Here is a 13,751-nt window from a genome sequence, read left to right on the forward strand (position 1 = left end):
TATTTAAATAATAATGATACAAACTCAAAAAGAAGGACTTACAATATTTTTAACATTGCGTTGTTGATTCACTGGAGTCAACTTGTAAACTTAGAAAAGACTCGATGAGACTATTACCAAGTGAACTGAAAATCATATCATGACCTCTACACAAAATGAGCATTATAAAACACAGTACTGTACTTTCTCCAATACTCCCTCCACTGTTCCATTTTCATGGAGGGATGATAAACACAACAAACAGTAAGTCAAGTACAGAGAGAGGCGATGCAGAATAAACGTGGCAGACTACGTTTGGTTCGAGTGCCTTAATTAGTTTCTCCATCAGTGAGTTTCCTGATTAGCCTGGTTAAACAAGACTGAACGCGTCCAGACTGGTTTTACCAGGCTATTTCCTGATAACATGGGTACCTGACTGGTTCTGCAGCACTCAACGGCGCTACATTGTTCTCTTGCTTTGTTTGCTTGCTACAGTAAATCGCTGCATCCTTTCAACTTGAGACCAGGAAGCCCTCCTCAAAAATAATACCTGACAGAACAATTTATACATGACAAAAGCATTTTCTTCAGTTCCAGTTTACATTGTGTGATTTCCTCTTTTCTGTGGCTCAATAGTGAAGGCCGCCTGTCACGCTCTTCAGTGGCCAATGATGACATCTTATGGTTGTGTGAGCAGCACAATTAAGCAATAAGGCCAGAGGGGGTGTGGTATATGGCCAATATAACACTGCTATGGCAGTTCTTATGCCCTTAGCCGTGGTATACTGGGCATATACCACAAACCCCTGAGGTGCCTTATTGCTATTATAAACTGGTTACCAACGTAATTAGAGCAGTAAAAATAAATGTTTTGTCATACCCGTGGTATACAGTCTGATATACCACAGCTGTCAGCCAATCAGCATTCAGTGCTTGAACCACCCAGTTTATAATGTGCATTAGAATACCCTCATGGCCAAGAAAACCTATTTTCATAGGTTTTATCATGTCCATCCTCTTCTTCATCGTTCCCCCCTCTCTTCTCCCCCTCACAACCAGGGCTGCCAGGCATCTCCTCTCCCCCTTATAGCCAGGGGTGCCAGGCAGGGTCCATGCGACAGAGGTTGTCCAGGCTGTTGGCAGCAGCCACCAGGGTGTTGACCTTTGACTCCCCTCCCTCGAACTGGGCCAGGTTGTGGAGCCTGGTCATGATGGCCGTCACAGCCTTCTGCACCAAGGACACTAGCTGCTGGGAGTCCATGTTCTCAGGCTGACCTGCCGGGGACAGGGGCATGGACGTGTCCTCCTGGGTCTTCTTGTGCCACGCGATGATCTCGTCACGGAGCACCGCCTTCAGGATGCCGTCCACCTAGTGGGGTAGAGGGGAGAAGGAGAGGAGAGAACAGAGAATGATGGGGAGCTGCAAAATGCATCTTGCACTCTAGTAAGACTATTTATGGGAACATTGACTGAGGAACCTAACTATTAATTTGTGCTAATTCAGGAATCATGAGATACTGTGAGAACATCACATACTAACAGGGCTATACACAGCAGCCATATAAACTATACAGAAGCCACAACACTAACACTAGCTAACCACCTAGCTGGGTACACTCTGTCCTCTCCACTCGGTGTGCCCACTTTATGGTGTGTTGAGGGCCTGATTGTCAGAACAACCCGTCTCCTCTCCCAGGAAGCGTGTATAACCACCTCTCCACCCCCCAAAGAAAGCAGTGGCCTCTGGGATACGTCTCTAGCTCGGTCTGTCCCGTGTGTGTATGTGCGTGCATCTCTGCACTCCCTCCATCCGAAAGTCCCTCGGTCTTCAACACCCCAGTTTCTTCACCTCCTTAAGGAAGCAGCCCCTCTCCTCTCCGGCTTTAGCTACAGGATGGAGCTGGGCTATATATAGATATATAGCTGCCTGCTGCCCTATCATTACGGGACCAACATAGATATACAAGCCTCCTCCTGCCACAGCTGGGACTGAGGCTGAGAGGCCATTGTTTTTGTTTTGATACGCCTCAGTGAATTTCCCTCCAAGTTTACATTTGTGGGGTGTAAAACACCCACACAGAATAACATCCATCAAGAATTATAGTGTCTAAATTAAGACAAGAATTGAGAAATGAGTCTGCTCACACTTTAAACTTAATTAAAGGGTATGGTTCTACCAGTGAGTTCTACATGGTGCACAGCAGTGGTCTACTGCTGTAAAGGAGAATTCTCTCCTACCATGGCTTCAATTTAAACTGTGATTCATTATTTTTGTCCAATCAACATAGCTAACAAACCATGAAGGTAATTTGCTGTTGTGCTACAGGTGTGCTTGTTGTTGGGCCTACCTTGAAGTTGGGTTGAGCAAAGCAGCGTGCCACAGCGATCATGGAGGCGGTGAGGGGGCCGGAGACGCCGATGGTGGTCAGGAACTCTGAGATGTTGGGCGTCAGACGGAAGGGCACGGGCCGGTTGGCGTCCAGGTCACCCGTGGCATCGTTGATGTCGAAGCGGAAGTACGACACGTTCAGCTTCCCCGTGTCCTGTTGGAGGAGAGGAGTATAACGGTTAGGATCAGGTCTGTGTGTGATCAGTGTGTGTCTGCCCTTCCTGATATTCCCTCATACAGTGCATGTGGAAAGTATTCAAACCCCTTGACTGTTTCCACATTTTGTTACGTTACAGCCTTATTCTAAAATGTATTAAAACAGTTCTCAACAATCTACAACTATACCCCATAATGACAAAGCAAAAACAGGTTTTTAGATTTTTTTGGCAAAAAAACCAACGTATTCACATAAGTATTCAGAACCTTTGCTATGAGACTCGAAATTGAATGCTTGAATGCCTGAATGCCAAGCATCACGTCTGGAGGAAACCTGGCACCATCCCTACGGTGAAGCATGGTGGTGGCAGCATCATGCTTTGGGGATGTTTTTCAGTGGCAGGGACTGGGAGCCTAATCAGGATCGAGGGAAAGATGAACGGAGCAAAGTACAGAGAGATCCTTGATGAAAACCTGCTCCAGAGCGCTCAGGACCTCAGACAGGGGCGAAGGTTCACCTTCCAACAGGACAACGACCCTAAGCACACAGCCAAGACAACGCAGGAGTGGCTTCGGGACAAGTCTCTGAATGTCCTTGAGTGGCCCAGCCAGAGCCCTGACTTGAACCCGATCGAACATCTCTGGAGAGACCTGAAAATAGCTGTGCAGTGACGCTCCCCATCCAACCTGACAGAGCTTGAGAGGATCTGCAGAGAAGAATGGGAGAAACTCCCCAAATACAGGTGTGCCAAGCTTGTAGCGTCAATCCAAGAAGACTCGAGGCTGTAATCGCTGCCAAAGGTGCGTCAACAAAGTACTGAGTAAAGGGTCTGAATACTTATGTAAATGTGATATTTCAATTTATTTGTAATAAATGTGCTACATTTTCTAAAAACCTGTTTTTGCTTTGTCATTATGGGGTAATGTGAGGGGGAAAAATTATTTAATCCATTTTAGAATAAGGCTGTAACGTAACAAAATGAGGAAAAAGTAAAGGGGTCTGAATACTTTCCGAATGCACTGTGTATTCCAGTCAGGATTCCACCGTGTCTGATCACTAAGACAAGTCATCTATAAACATTCTCCTGAGGTATTCTCTATGGACCAGTTACTCCTGTATAGAACCAATGGACAGGATACAGCTGCCTTCAAGTAAAGAGTGTGTGTGTGTGTATTTATTTAACTACAAAATGGCTGATTTTATTGATCTGCCATAGACAGAGCACCATAAAACGTCAACATATCACCCCAAGCACATCCATAATCCCTCTATCCCCCTTTCTCTGTCCCTGGTGAGTTAAGCATATACAGCAGGACTTTGTCTTTAAGCCTGCGTTTGTGTAAAGAGGGACCAATATGATGTATGAAGAGCAGAGAGCATTCTGGGAAGATAAGCTGTTTATGGGAGAAAGTAAGTGTGCTTATGACAGCTTTATGGCAATAGCATTTCATTTGAGTTTTTTTCAGTCTCTCAAAGATACGGCCTTGAGCCAACAGGGTTAGATGCTAGACCCCAGGAGGCTCAGATAAGCTCAGGCTCAGAGAGAAACTCCTCTGGCTCCGGACTGAGGCAGTGTCCTGAATAATAACACATTAACAGGTGACTGCTACTCCATTGTGACACTGTATGAATAGACTGAGTCAACACAATACGAGGGAGGTGACATAAGATACATTCTCTGAGGATGGGGGCATACAATGCAGAGGCCAAACCCTCTCAATGCACTATTTTAGAAAAGTTTACTATTCTAGGGGTAACATATGGGGTTATTTGGGTGTTTATTGGGGCGAGGCTAGGGGTTACGCGTGTCAGTAATGTCCTTCATGTGAGTGTGTGCGTGCATGTGTGCATGCATGCGCCCGTGTGTGTGTAATCCTGCCTGTGTCTAATGGGATCTATGGCGTGTAACAGGCAGAGAGGGGGCTTAATGCGTCTGCTTAGCTGCCCAGTGGAACGCCTGTCAGAAGAGACAGATTAGGATCATAGAGGAGGAGAGAGGAAAGGAGGAGGCTGTCCGTCTGTTCCACACAATCATCTTTAATAATGACTTTCAGAGATATACTCTCTGCCCTCCGAAAGGAGCGCGCACACGTATATATCCAACTGATCTGGTGCGACACACACACACACACACACTCTCTGGCTCTTTATATTGAATGGTCTCTGATAGCAGAGCAAAGAGTCGGAATAAGACTGACTGTCAAAACAGCATCGTCCCATAGAGGCTCACTGACTGACAGGGCTGCATTGATGTCATAGAGGGGAGGAAGTAATGCATATTACCAGTCAGTGATGCTCATCTCTAATGAATCTAGGGGTCTAGGAGGAACATCTCCATATTGAATTAGTCTCCTTGACATGAATCCTCTTTCTTTGACAGACTGCTTCAAATTCCCTTAGCCATGTGTCCTTGGCTGGGTTAGGTGCAGAGGCGGTGTGTGTGTGTGTGTGTGTGCACGCGTTTATGAGTGTGAGTATGCGTTTATCTGTGTGTGTTAGTGTTAGGTGGTAAACCATATTGTACTACATACCGGGATTAATGCACGGACCAGTTTCGGTTTTTACTTTACCTTCTATAACGGTATTTCAATGTTTGGTTTGTTAAAAGTGATACGCAACTCCGGCGAATGTAATGTCCATTTTTATAAATTAGTTAACGCCGTTTGCTACTCGAGTAGTTTTTCTCCATCTCCTGCTGCATGCCAAGCCCTGCCCCCCGTCACTCAAGGAGAGAGCAGTTGCTCTATCACGGTATCTTCTAAAACAGAGAGGACTAGGCAAAGCATGAATACATGTTAGCTAGCTACATGAGTTAAGAAAACATATAATGTAACATCTAATTAGGGTCCCCTGGAAACACTGACCAACACTTTGTTTCCTACCCTGTCAATAATTCCTCCCTGGCTTATTCATTCATTGTCATGTCAAACAATGTATTCAAGGTGCTGCCTACTATATTCCAACTATAGAATTAGAATAATCATTCTATTTCCATGATTTCAACAGTTCACCAATTAATTAGGCCTAGGTTTTTTGCCCATATCATGCAGCCCGGAGTGGCACAGTGTGGAAATGATAACAAAAATGCAGGAAATGCAGAAATGGATAAATTATTGTTGTTTGAAGTTGGCTTGAACAAATCAGATCACAATGGATAAAGCCCAATTGGAATCACTTATCATGACCCCAGGGTGTTGACACCCTGGGGTCATGAACTACCCATAAAGCATATTTAGAACTTTTATTATTCAAAAACCTTACCATATAAAATACATAGTGATATTACACTGCTCAAAAAATAAAGGGAACACTTAAAGGGAACACACATCCTAGATCTGAATGAATGAAATCATCTTATTAAATACTTTTTTCTTTACATAGTTGAATGTGCTGACAACAAAATCACACAAAAATTATCAATGGAAATCAAATTTATCAACCCATGGAGGTCTGGATTTGGAGTCACCCTCAAAACTAAAGTGGAAAACCACACTACAGGCTGATCCAACTTTGATGTAATGTCCTTAAAACAAGTCAAAATGAGACTCAGTAGTGTGTGTGGCCTCCACGTGCCTGTATGGCCTCCCTACAACGCCTGGGCATGCTCCTGATGAGGTGGCGGATGGTCTCCTGAGGGATCTCCTCCCAGACCTGGACTAAAGCATCCGCCAACTCCTGGACAGTCTGTGGTGCAACGTGGCGTTGGTGGATGGAGCGAGACATGATGTCCCAGATGTGCTCAATTGGATTCAGGTCTGGGGAACGGGCGGGCCAGTCCATAGCATCAATGCCTTCCTCTTGCAGGAACTGCTGACACACTCCAGCCACATGAGGTCTAGCATTGTCTTGCATTAGGAGGAACCCAGGGCCAACCGCACCAGCATATGGTCTCACAAGGGGTCTGAGGATCTCATCTCGGTACCTAATGGCAGTCAGGCTACCTCTGGCGAGCACATGGAGGTGCGAACAACCCGTCTGTGCTGCCCCCCAAAGAAATGCCACCCCACACCATGACTGACCCACCGCCAAACCGGTCATGCTGGAGGATGTTGCAGGCAGCAGAACGTTCTCCACGGCGTCTCCAGACTCTGTCACGTCTGTCACATGTGCTCAGTGTGAACCTGCTTTCATCTGTGAAGAGCACAGGGCGCCAGTGGCGAATTTGCCAATCTTGGTGTTCTCTGGCAAATGCCAAACGTCCTGCACGGTGTTGGGCTGTAAGCACAACCCCCACCTGTGGACGTCGGACCCTCATACCACCCTCATGGAGTCTGTTTGAGCAGACATGCACATTTGTGGCCTGCTGGAGGTCATTTTGCAGGGCTCTGGCAGTGCTCCTCCTTGCACAAAGGCGGAGGTAGCGGTCCTGCTGCTGGGTTGTTGCCCTCCTACGGCCTCCTCCACGTCTCCTGATGTACTGGCCTGTCTCCTGGTAGCGCCTCCATGCTCTGGACACTACGCTGACAGACACAGCAAACCTTCTTGCCACAGCTCGCATTGATGTGCCATCCTGGATGAGCTGCACTACCTGAGCCACTTGTGTGGGTTGTAGACTCCATCTCATGCTACCACTAGAGTGAAAGCACCGACAGCATTTAAAAGTGACCAAAACATCAGCCAGGAAGCATAGGAACTGAGAAGTGGTCTGTTGTCTATTCCATTTGCACAACAGCATGTGAAATGTATTGTCATTCAGTGTTGCTTCCTAAGTGGACAGTTTGATTTCACAGAAGTGTGATTGACTTGGAATTAATTGTGTTGTTTAAGTGTTCCCTTTATTTTTTTGAGCAGTGTATATTTTGACCATATCGCTCAGCCCTAGAGTGTGTGTGTGTGTGCATGCACGCGTCTCTGTGTGTGTGTGTATGTCCAGGTGTGTGCGTGCATGGGCGTCCCTCTCTCTCTCCCCCTACCTGTGCTATCTGCAGCATCTCAGGGTTGAGGCGGTTGAGGTGTAACATGAATTCAGCCAGGCCGATGAGAGACAGCTGGATGGTGAACATCTTTCTGAAGGTCCAGTAGTCTGTAGCGTTGGGGAAGGTGTGTAACGCCCACTCCCTCAGCATGCTGCGAGGTACCATGTTCCCCTGAACCTCCTTCAGAATGTCACGCAGCACCTGGTGGGGACAGGGGTTTAGAGTAGGAGTGTGTGTTCCAGTAAGTACCTGGTGGCTGGCCAGTGTGCCCCTGGACTGTACTATAGCCAGGCGGTCGTTGTGTGTGCACCAGTGTGTTTGTGTGTGTCCATGTTTATGTTCCAGTACCTGGTGGCTGGCCTGTGTGCCTCTAGCCTGTACAGTAGCTAGACGGTCATAGTAGCGTGAGATGGGGTTGTCGTGCTCAATGCCTTTCTTGGCACAGCGTTGTTTATAGATCTCCACCAGAGACAGAGACGATGGGTTGTCCTCTACCAGACGCATCTGAGGAGACACAGCTACCACCCTGGGGACTGGAGAGATAGGATGGAGGGAGGAAGGGGGAGAGAGTGAGCACAATTTAATAACATGGTAAACTGATTACACACCTCAATACACTGTATACAACCTAACCTTGGAGGACGAGGGAGGGAGGGAGGGAGGGAGAGAGAGAAGGGCGGTAGAGTAAGCCACCTCAATACAACAACATTGCAATACTAAACATCTACACCTACATTTTCCAAGGCAAAACAAGCCATCTTCATTTTAATACACTGTGTAAAGTAAACTATTACACCTAACATTGCACAACCGGTCTACATATCTAGCCTAACCTAAGATTTCTCAATACAATACAAGAGGTTTAGTGCTCCTGTGGGCCAAATGTAACACTAGAGTTGAAGAGGTTCAAAGAGGACAGCACCTGGCATATAATCAGAGCCATGTAAACATTTACATAACATGGCAAACCACCAACTGAACACTACCATTTTACTTAGAGGGAATGAGTAGAGGGACCACAGAAGTCCATATTCCCTCTTAAAAACAACCCAATCAGTCGCTGAGAGGGAGAGTGGGCAAACATCTGGGTGGAAGGACAACTCTTGGTGAGGACAGGAAAGGAAATTGTATATACAAAGATATTGTATAAAGAAGAGAGAGAAAGAGAAAGCGAGAGGAGGATGCCAACAGGGTAGTAATCAGTCTGAGTACATAGCGATGTCACAGGCCAATTTTCCCTGGGTGACATTCTGACCCCTCACCTTCCTCTGGTCTCCACAGATACCAGGTCATGTAACTGAGGGACGCACATCACAATGACATGCTCATCAGTATGCTTCTGTCAATGCTTTCATCCCCATCTCTCTCCAATCTATATCCCATCGCTCTCTAATCTATATCTAATCTGTCCTCCCGAGTGGCGCAGTGGTCTAAGGCACTGCATCGCAGTGCTAGCTGTGCCACTAGAGATCCTGGTTCGAATCCAGGCTCTGTCGTAGCCGGCCGCGACCGGGAGACCCATGGGGCGGCGCACAATTGGCCCAGTGTCGTCCAGGGTAGGGGAGGGAATGGCCGGCAGGGATGTAGCTCAGTTGGTAGAGCATGGCATTTGCAACGCCAGGGTTGTGGGTTCGATTCCAGTATAAAAAAAATATAAAAAAATATGTATGCACTCACTAACTGTAAGTCGCTCTGGATAAGAGCGTCTGCTAAATGACTAAAATGTAAATGTAATCTACACTGAGTATACAAAACATTTAGAACACCTGCTCTTTCCATGACATGGACTGACCGGGTGAATCCAGGTGAAAGCTATGATCCCTTATTGATGTCACTTGTTAAATACACTTCAATCAGTGTAGATGAAGGGGAGGAGACAGGTTCAAGAATGATTTTTAAGCCTAGAGACAATTGAGACATGGATTGTGTATGTGTGGCATTCAGAGGGTGAATGGGCAAAACAAAAGAGTTAAGTGCCTTTGAACGGGGTATGGTAGTACGTGCCAGGCGCACCAGTTTGAGTGTGTCAAGAACTGCAACGCTGCTGGGTTTTTCACGCTCAACAGTTTCCCGTGTGTATCAAGAATGGTCCACCACCCAAAGGACATCCAGCCAACTTGACACAACTGTGGGAAGCATTGGAGTCAACATGGGCCAGCATCCCTGCGGAACGCTTTCGAACACCTTGTAGAGTCCATGCCCCGATGAATTGAGGCTGTTCTGAAGGCAAAAGGGGGGGGTGCAACTCCCTAATGTTTTTTTACAGTCAGTGTATATCCCATCTCTCTCTAATCTCTATCCAATCTATCTAATGTATAGCCCATCTCTTTACATCAGAGCAGATCATAGGAAAGACATGAGCCCTCTTTTATTCTATTTTGAAATGCACTTCTTTTGGTCGTTAGACCAGAACAATGTAGCCCCCCATGAGGATGCCCTTGACCTCTGCCCTGGAAGTGGTTCACCACAATACTGATAAATCAATCACAGAAAGGCAATTCAGATTCAATCTCCCAGCCAGCCTCCCATGTGCATAACATTGCATCTTATTTCATTCACTCACTGACTGACTGACTCTCTGCCCTGACACGTCGACAATTCCCCTCAATTTAATTTCTCTCATTCCTTTCTCCTCTCCTTTGCCATATTTTTCTTTAAAGAAAGCCGCATATACAGTACAGTTAAAGAGGTTGCTAGGATTTAAACATCAACCGCCTGCCTTATCGGACTATATAGACATGCCCTTGGAAAAACAGTTTAGACTGAGCTACACTTGACATTTCTACTCTCTCATTGAATTCTCTATTCCTGGGTTCAGAGCCCAAGATACACAGAGAGAGGAGATTTTAGACTGCCTGTCAAAAGACTGACTTGACAGGAGGGAAAATGAGAGAGAAACAGATAGCCCAGACAGAGCTATAGAGTGATATATGAAAGAGTAGAGTCAGACAGAGAGAAAAGGGAAAGAGAGACAGACAAACGTAAAGCAATAGCCCAGTGTGTTGCCTCAGGAATAATAGGTGTCTTAGTGGTCTATGAGAGACTAGAGACAGTGGGAAGAGAGGGAGCGCTAGATAGACAGACAAAGAGAGCTAGCCCAGTGTGTGTCATACCAGTAAAGAAGAGGTGTCTCTTGGTGGTCTCCTTCCTCTTCTCCAGACAGGGGTTGAGCAGCCTCAGTAGCTGTAGGACCCTCTCCTCCCTGCGGGACTCAGTCAGACAGGCATCGTTCATCACCAGGTAGGGGTAGATCTTCCCGTTGTGACCTCTGATGTAGAGACGCCGTGCTGCTGTGTTGTGTTTCTGGACTATCTCCACTCTGGGCATGAACCTGGAGGAAACACACACACGCTGTTAACTACCTGGAGGAAACAGACACACACACGCTGTTACTACCTGGAGGTAATGGCAGCGTAACAAGACTTGTGTGTGTGCTCTCCATACGTGTATCCTCCTCACCGTGCGATCTTGATGTAATAGTGCGTGGGTTTGGGCATGAGGAACTCCCCAGGGATCTCCACCTCGGCGGTCTGGGCTGAGAAGTTGCTGAGGAAGCGGCACTTCTCCTCGATCAGGAAGAACTTGGGCAGCTGCTTGGTCTTGGCCTCCAGGATCTTGATCCACTTCTTCAGCTTGGAGATCAGGTTGTGGAGCTTCATGGAGCCAGGCACGCTGAAGTCAAAGTCTGCATGGGGACAGAGAGACAGAAAGGGGTTGATAACCAATATGAGGCTATTAAGTGGAGTTAGACGACCTGTTCGAAGGAAGCCAACAAAGCCTATACTGACAACCATGAAACTCAAAGTTTGGGTTCAAATGGTTTATTGTCTATTAAGGGTCAAAGAGAAAACAAAATGGTTAGGTTTCTATGGATGGATATAATAATAATAAGCCATTTAGCAGACGCTTTTATCCAAAGCGACATGTGCGCATACATTTTTACGTATGGGTGGTCCCGGGGATCGAACCCACTACCCTGGCGTTACAAGCGCCATGCTCTACCAATTGAGCTACAGAGGACCACAGCGGTCCTCTGAGGTAATAAGAGAAATGACCAATGAGAGCAAAGCTGAGACTGAAAATAACCAATGAGTAAGAGGCAGAAACAAGCTCTTTGTTGCCATATCAACCAAAGTGCTGTACGTTTTCCACCCAGTCCCCCATGGAGCTAGTCTACTGATATAATCACAAGTCCCTCTCACAAGAAAAGGAGTTACATTTCATATTCAAGTCACAACTGACATTGTGCATATTCTTGGGAGGGAATGATATAACAAAAGGTGCAAGCAGAAAGGGAGCCACGGTGATGCCCCCAGGACATCTTTATCAAGCAGGTAGAAACCTGCTCCATTATCACAAGGCTGTTGTGCTCTGCTTGTTGTAATGAAACCATGAAAGTGTATCAGAGAATGAAAGGCCTTGCCATTTCAAACCCCTTCTGAGTGAACTCTTACACTCTAAATAAACCTTTTTTTTTAAATCCAATGTTCCTTCATGGCATCCATTTTACCTGCCTGCTGTTTGCTAGCCTAGGGGAGACTGAATTAGAATTAGGCTAGTCTTGTTGAATTGCCAATGATTCAGCGGCATAAAAGTATATATAACCTACAAATAGAATACATGAACTGTGGCTGTCTTTTTTTAACGAGATCATTTTCATTACTGTCTGGATTATTCTGTGATGTAAAAGGTACGTAAGAAGAGGAAACAGGAAATAAGAGGACAGCTGAAAATATAACCAATTTTGACATTGGAGCTTGGCCATATAGTGGAAACTGAGTCAGAGCAGAAGTAAGGAGGGGGGCTATTTTAGCTCCTTTTTTCTCTGACCGCTGATCAGTCATCTCATGCTGCTGTGAACAACAAGCCCCCTGTTCTCTGATCCATAGTCTCCTAAAAACAGCTACAAATACCTGCTCCCTGACCTGAGACTGGAACACTAGGAGGCATGTAACTCTCCCTCTTTCACTGCCCTCTCCCTCTTTCACTGCCCTCTCCCTCTTTCGGCCTCGCTCTCAGACCCCTCTCTGCGCGCTCTCAGACCCCTCTCTGCGCGCTCTCAGACCCCTCTCTATCTGCTCTCCACCCCCCCTCTCCCTCATGACCAGAGAACCACAGTGTTCGGTGGTCCGTCTCTATAAATAGCCCCTAGACTATTTTCTCGCAGCAGCAGTAAGTCTTAGGTGAGTTAAACTCAGTGGTTTGTTCAGCTATAGATGTAACAGCTGGATGGCCACTGGTTGGCTGGCTGGACCTCAGAGCCAATCAGTCTTACACAACAACAGCAGTGGTGCAGAAGGCTACTGGGGTGATTGTGTGTTGAACTGCTATATTTGTTATTGATAAAAATAGAACATGTGCTGAGAGTCAGGTAGATTCAGTGCACAGAGACTGATTCATGTATGTTGATGTGCACAACCCATCAGAGAAAATCCTTTCAGCATGTTTCTCATAGCCAAGTAAAATGTAATTTTTAAAGAACAGTTTATTTCAATGTGTGAAAATTGTTTGAAAAACCCAAAAGAGCGTTTACATGCCATGTGGCCAATGTACTGTAGTTTTTGAAAGTCCGACAAAGACAGGTGAAAATATTCCATCTGAAAACATGTGATGATGGCTGCTCTGAACAGTGAAGTTATAAAAAACATTTTTTCCAGGGTTCTTCTGACAAGCAGAGAGCTTTGGAGTGGATCCAGTTATAAAACAATAACTTGTGCAAAGAGCATTCCCCATAATTGGATTTGAATGCCTCCCCCCTCTCCTCCCAGTCCCTTCTGACAAATGTTGTGTGTGTGCATAAAAACGCAGATTTTCCGGCCCACAAACCCAGGGTAACGTGGTTGGCTGCTCGGCAGCAGCAGAAATGCGGGGCTGTAAACCCTGTTTGTTCTGCTCCGGAGGCTTGTCGGGCTTCTCCGCAGAGCTCGGTTGGCGTGGGCACAGCTGGAGAGCGACGGCTGGTCGCCAGGCAGGCACCCTGTGAGCCGGAGCTCCGGTGATGCCTGGCCGAGCAAACACAGCTGGCACCCAGTACCCACACATCTGGTAACATGAATGCCACACGCTCCCCTTCTCTCCCTCTGTCGGTTTCCATCTCACTCATTCTCTCACAGGCTCTAGTGTTCCTCATTTCTCCCACGCCATTCCTCAATTAGCTTTCATTCTCTCGCTCGCCATTCTCTGGCCCTCTCTCACTCTCACTGCCCAGTCAACATGCAGTACCGTAGCCAGACACATTAGCTCAGCTAGCCTCTCTCCAGTCTGGTGGAGGGGAAAACAGAAGTGTAAAAGAGGGGGAACAGAGGGAGGA

General features: G+C 46.6%; 1 protein-coding gene across 4 annotated transcripts in view; it reads right to left on the reverse strand.

Moving 5' to 3' along the window:
* Window positions 1–860: 860 nt before the first annotated feature.
* The window catches only part of LOC121547516 (transformation/transcription domain-associated protein), an 89,736-nt gene continuing 76,845 nt past the window's right edge, over window positions 861–13,751 (reverse strand). For all 4 annotated transcript variants that reach the window (XM_045209777.1, XM_045209776.1, XM_041858839.2 and 1 more), the window contains 6 exons: window positions 10,901–11,126; window positions 10,555–10,772; window positions 7,790–7,974; window positions 7,439–7,642; window positions 2,328–2,522; window positions 861–1,348 (listed from right to left, as the gene is read on the reverse strand). In XM_045209777.1, the coding sequence (XP_045065712.1) occupies window positions 1,064–1,348; window positions 2,328–2,522; window positions 7,439–7,642; window positions 7,790–7,974; window positions 10,555–10,772; window positions 10,901–11,126 (1,313 nt within the window). In that variant the 3' untranslated portion in view covers window positions 861–1,063. The remainder of the gene's footprint in view (window positions 1,349–2,327; window positions 2,523–7,438; window positions 7,643–7,789; window positions 7,975–10,554; window positions 10,773–10,900; window positions 11,127–13,751) is intronic.

The sequence above is a fragment of the Coregonus clupeaformis genome, chromosome 31 (assembly GCF_020615455.1).
Source record: "Coregonus clupeaformis isolate EN_2021a chromosome 31, ASM2061545v1, whole genome shotgun sequence".
Lineage (NCBI taxonomy): Eukaryota > Metazoa > Chordata > Actinopteri > Salmoniformes > Salmonidae > Coregonus > Coregonus clupeaformis.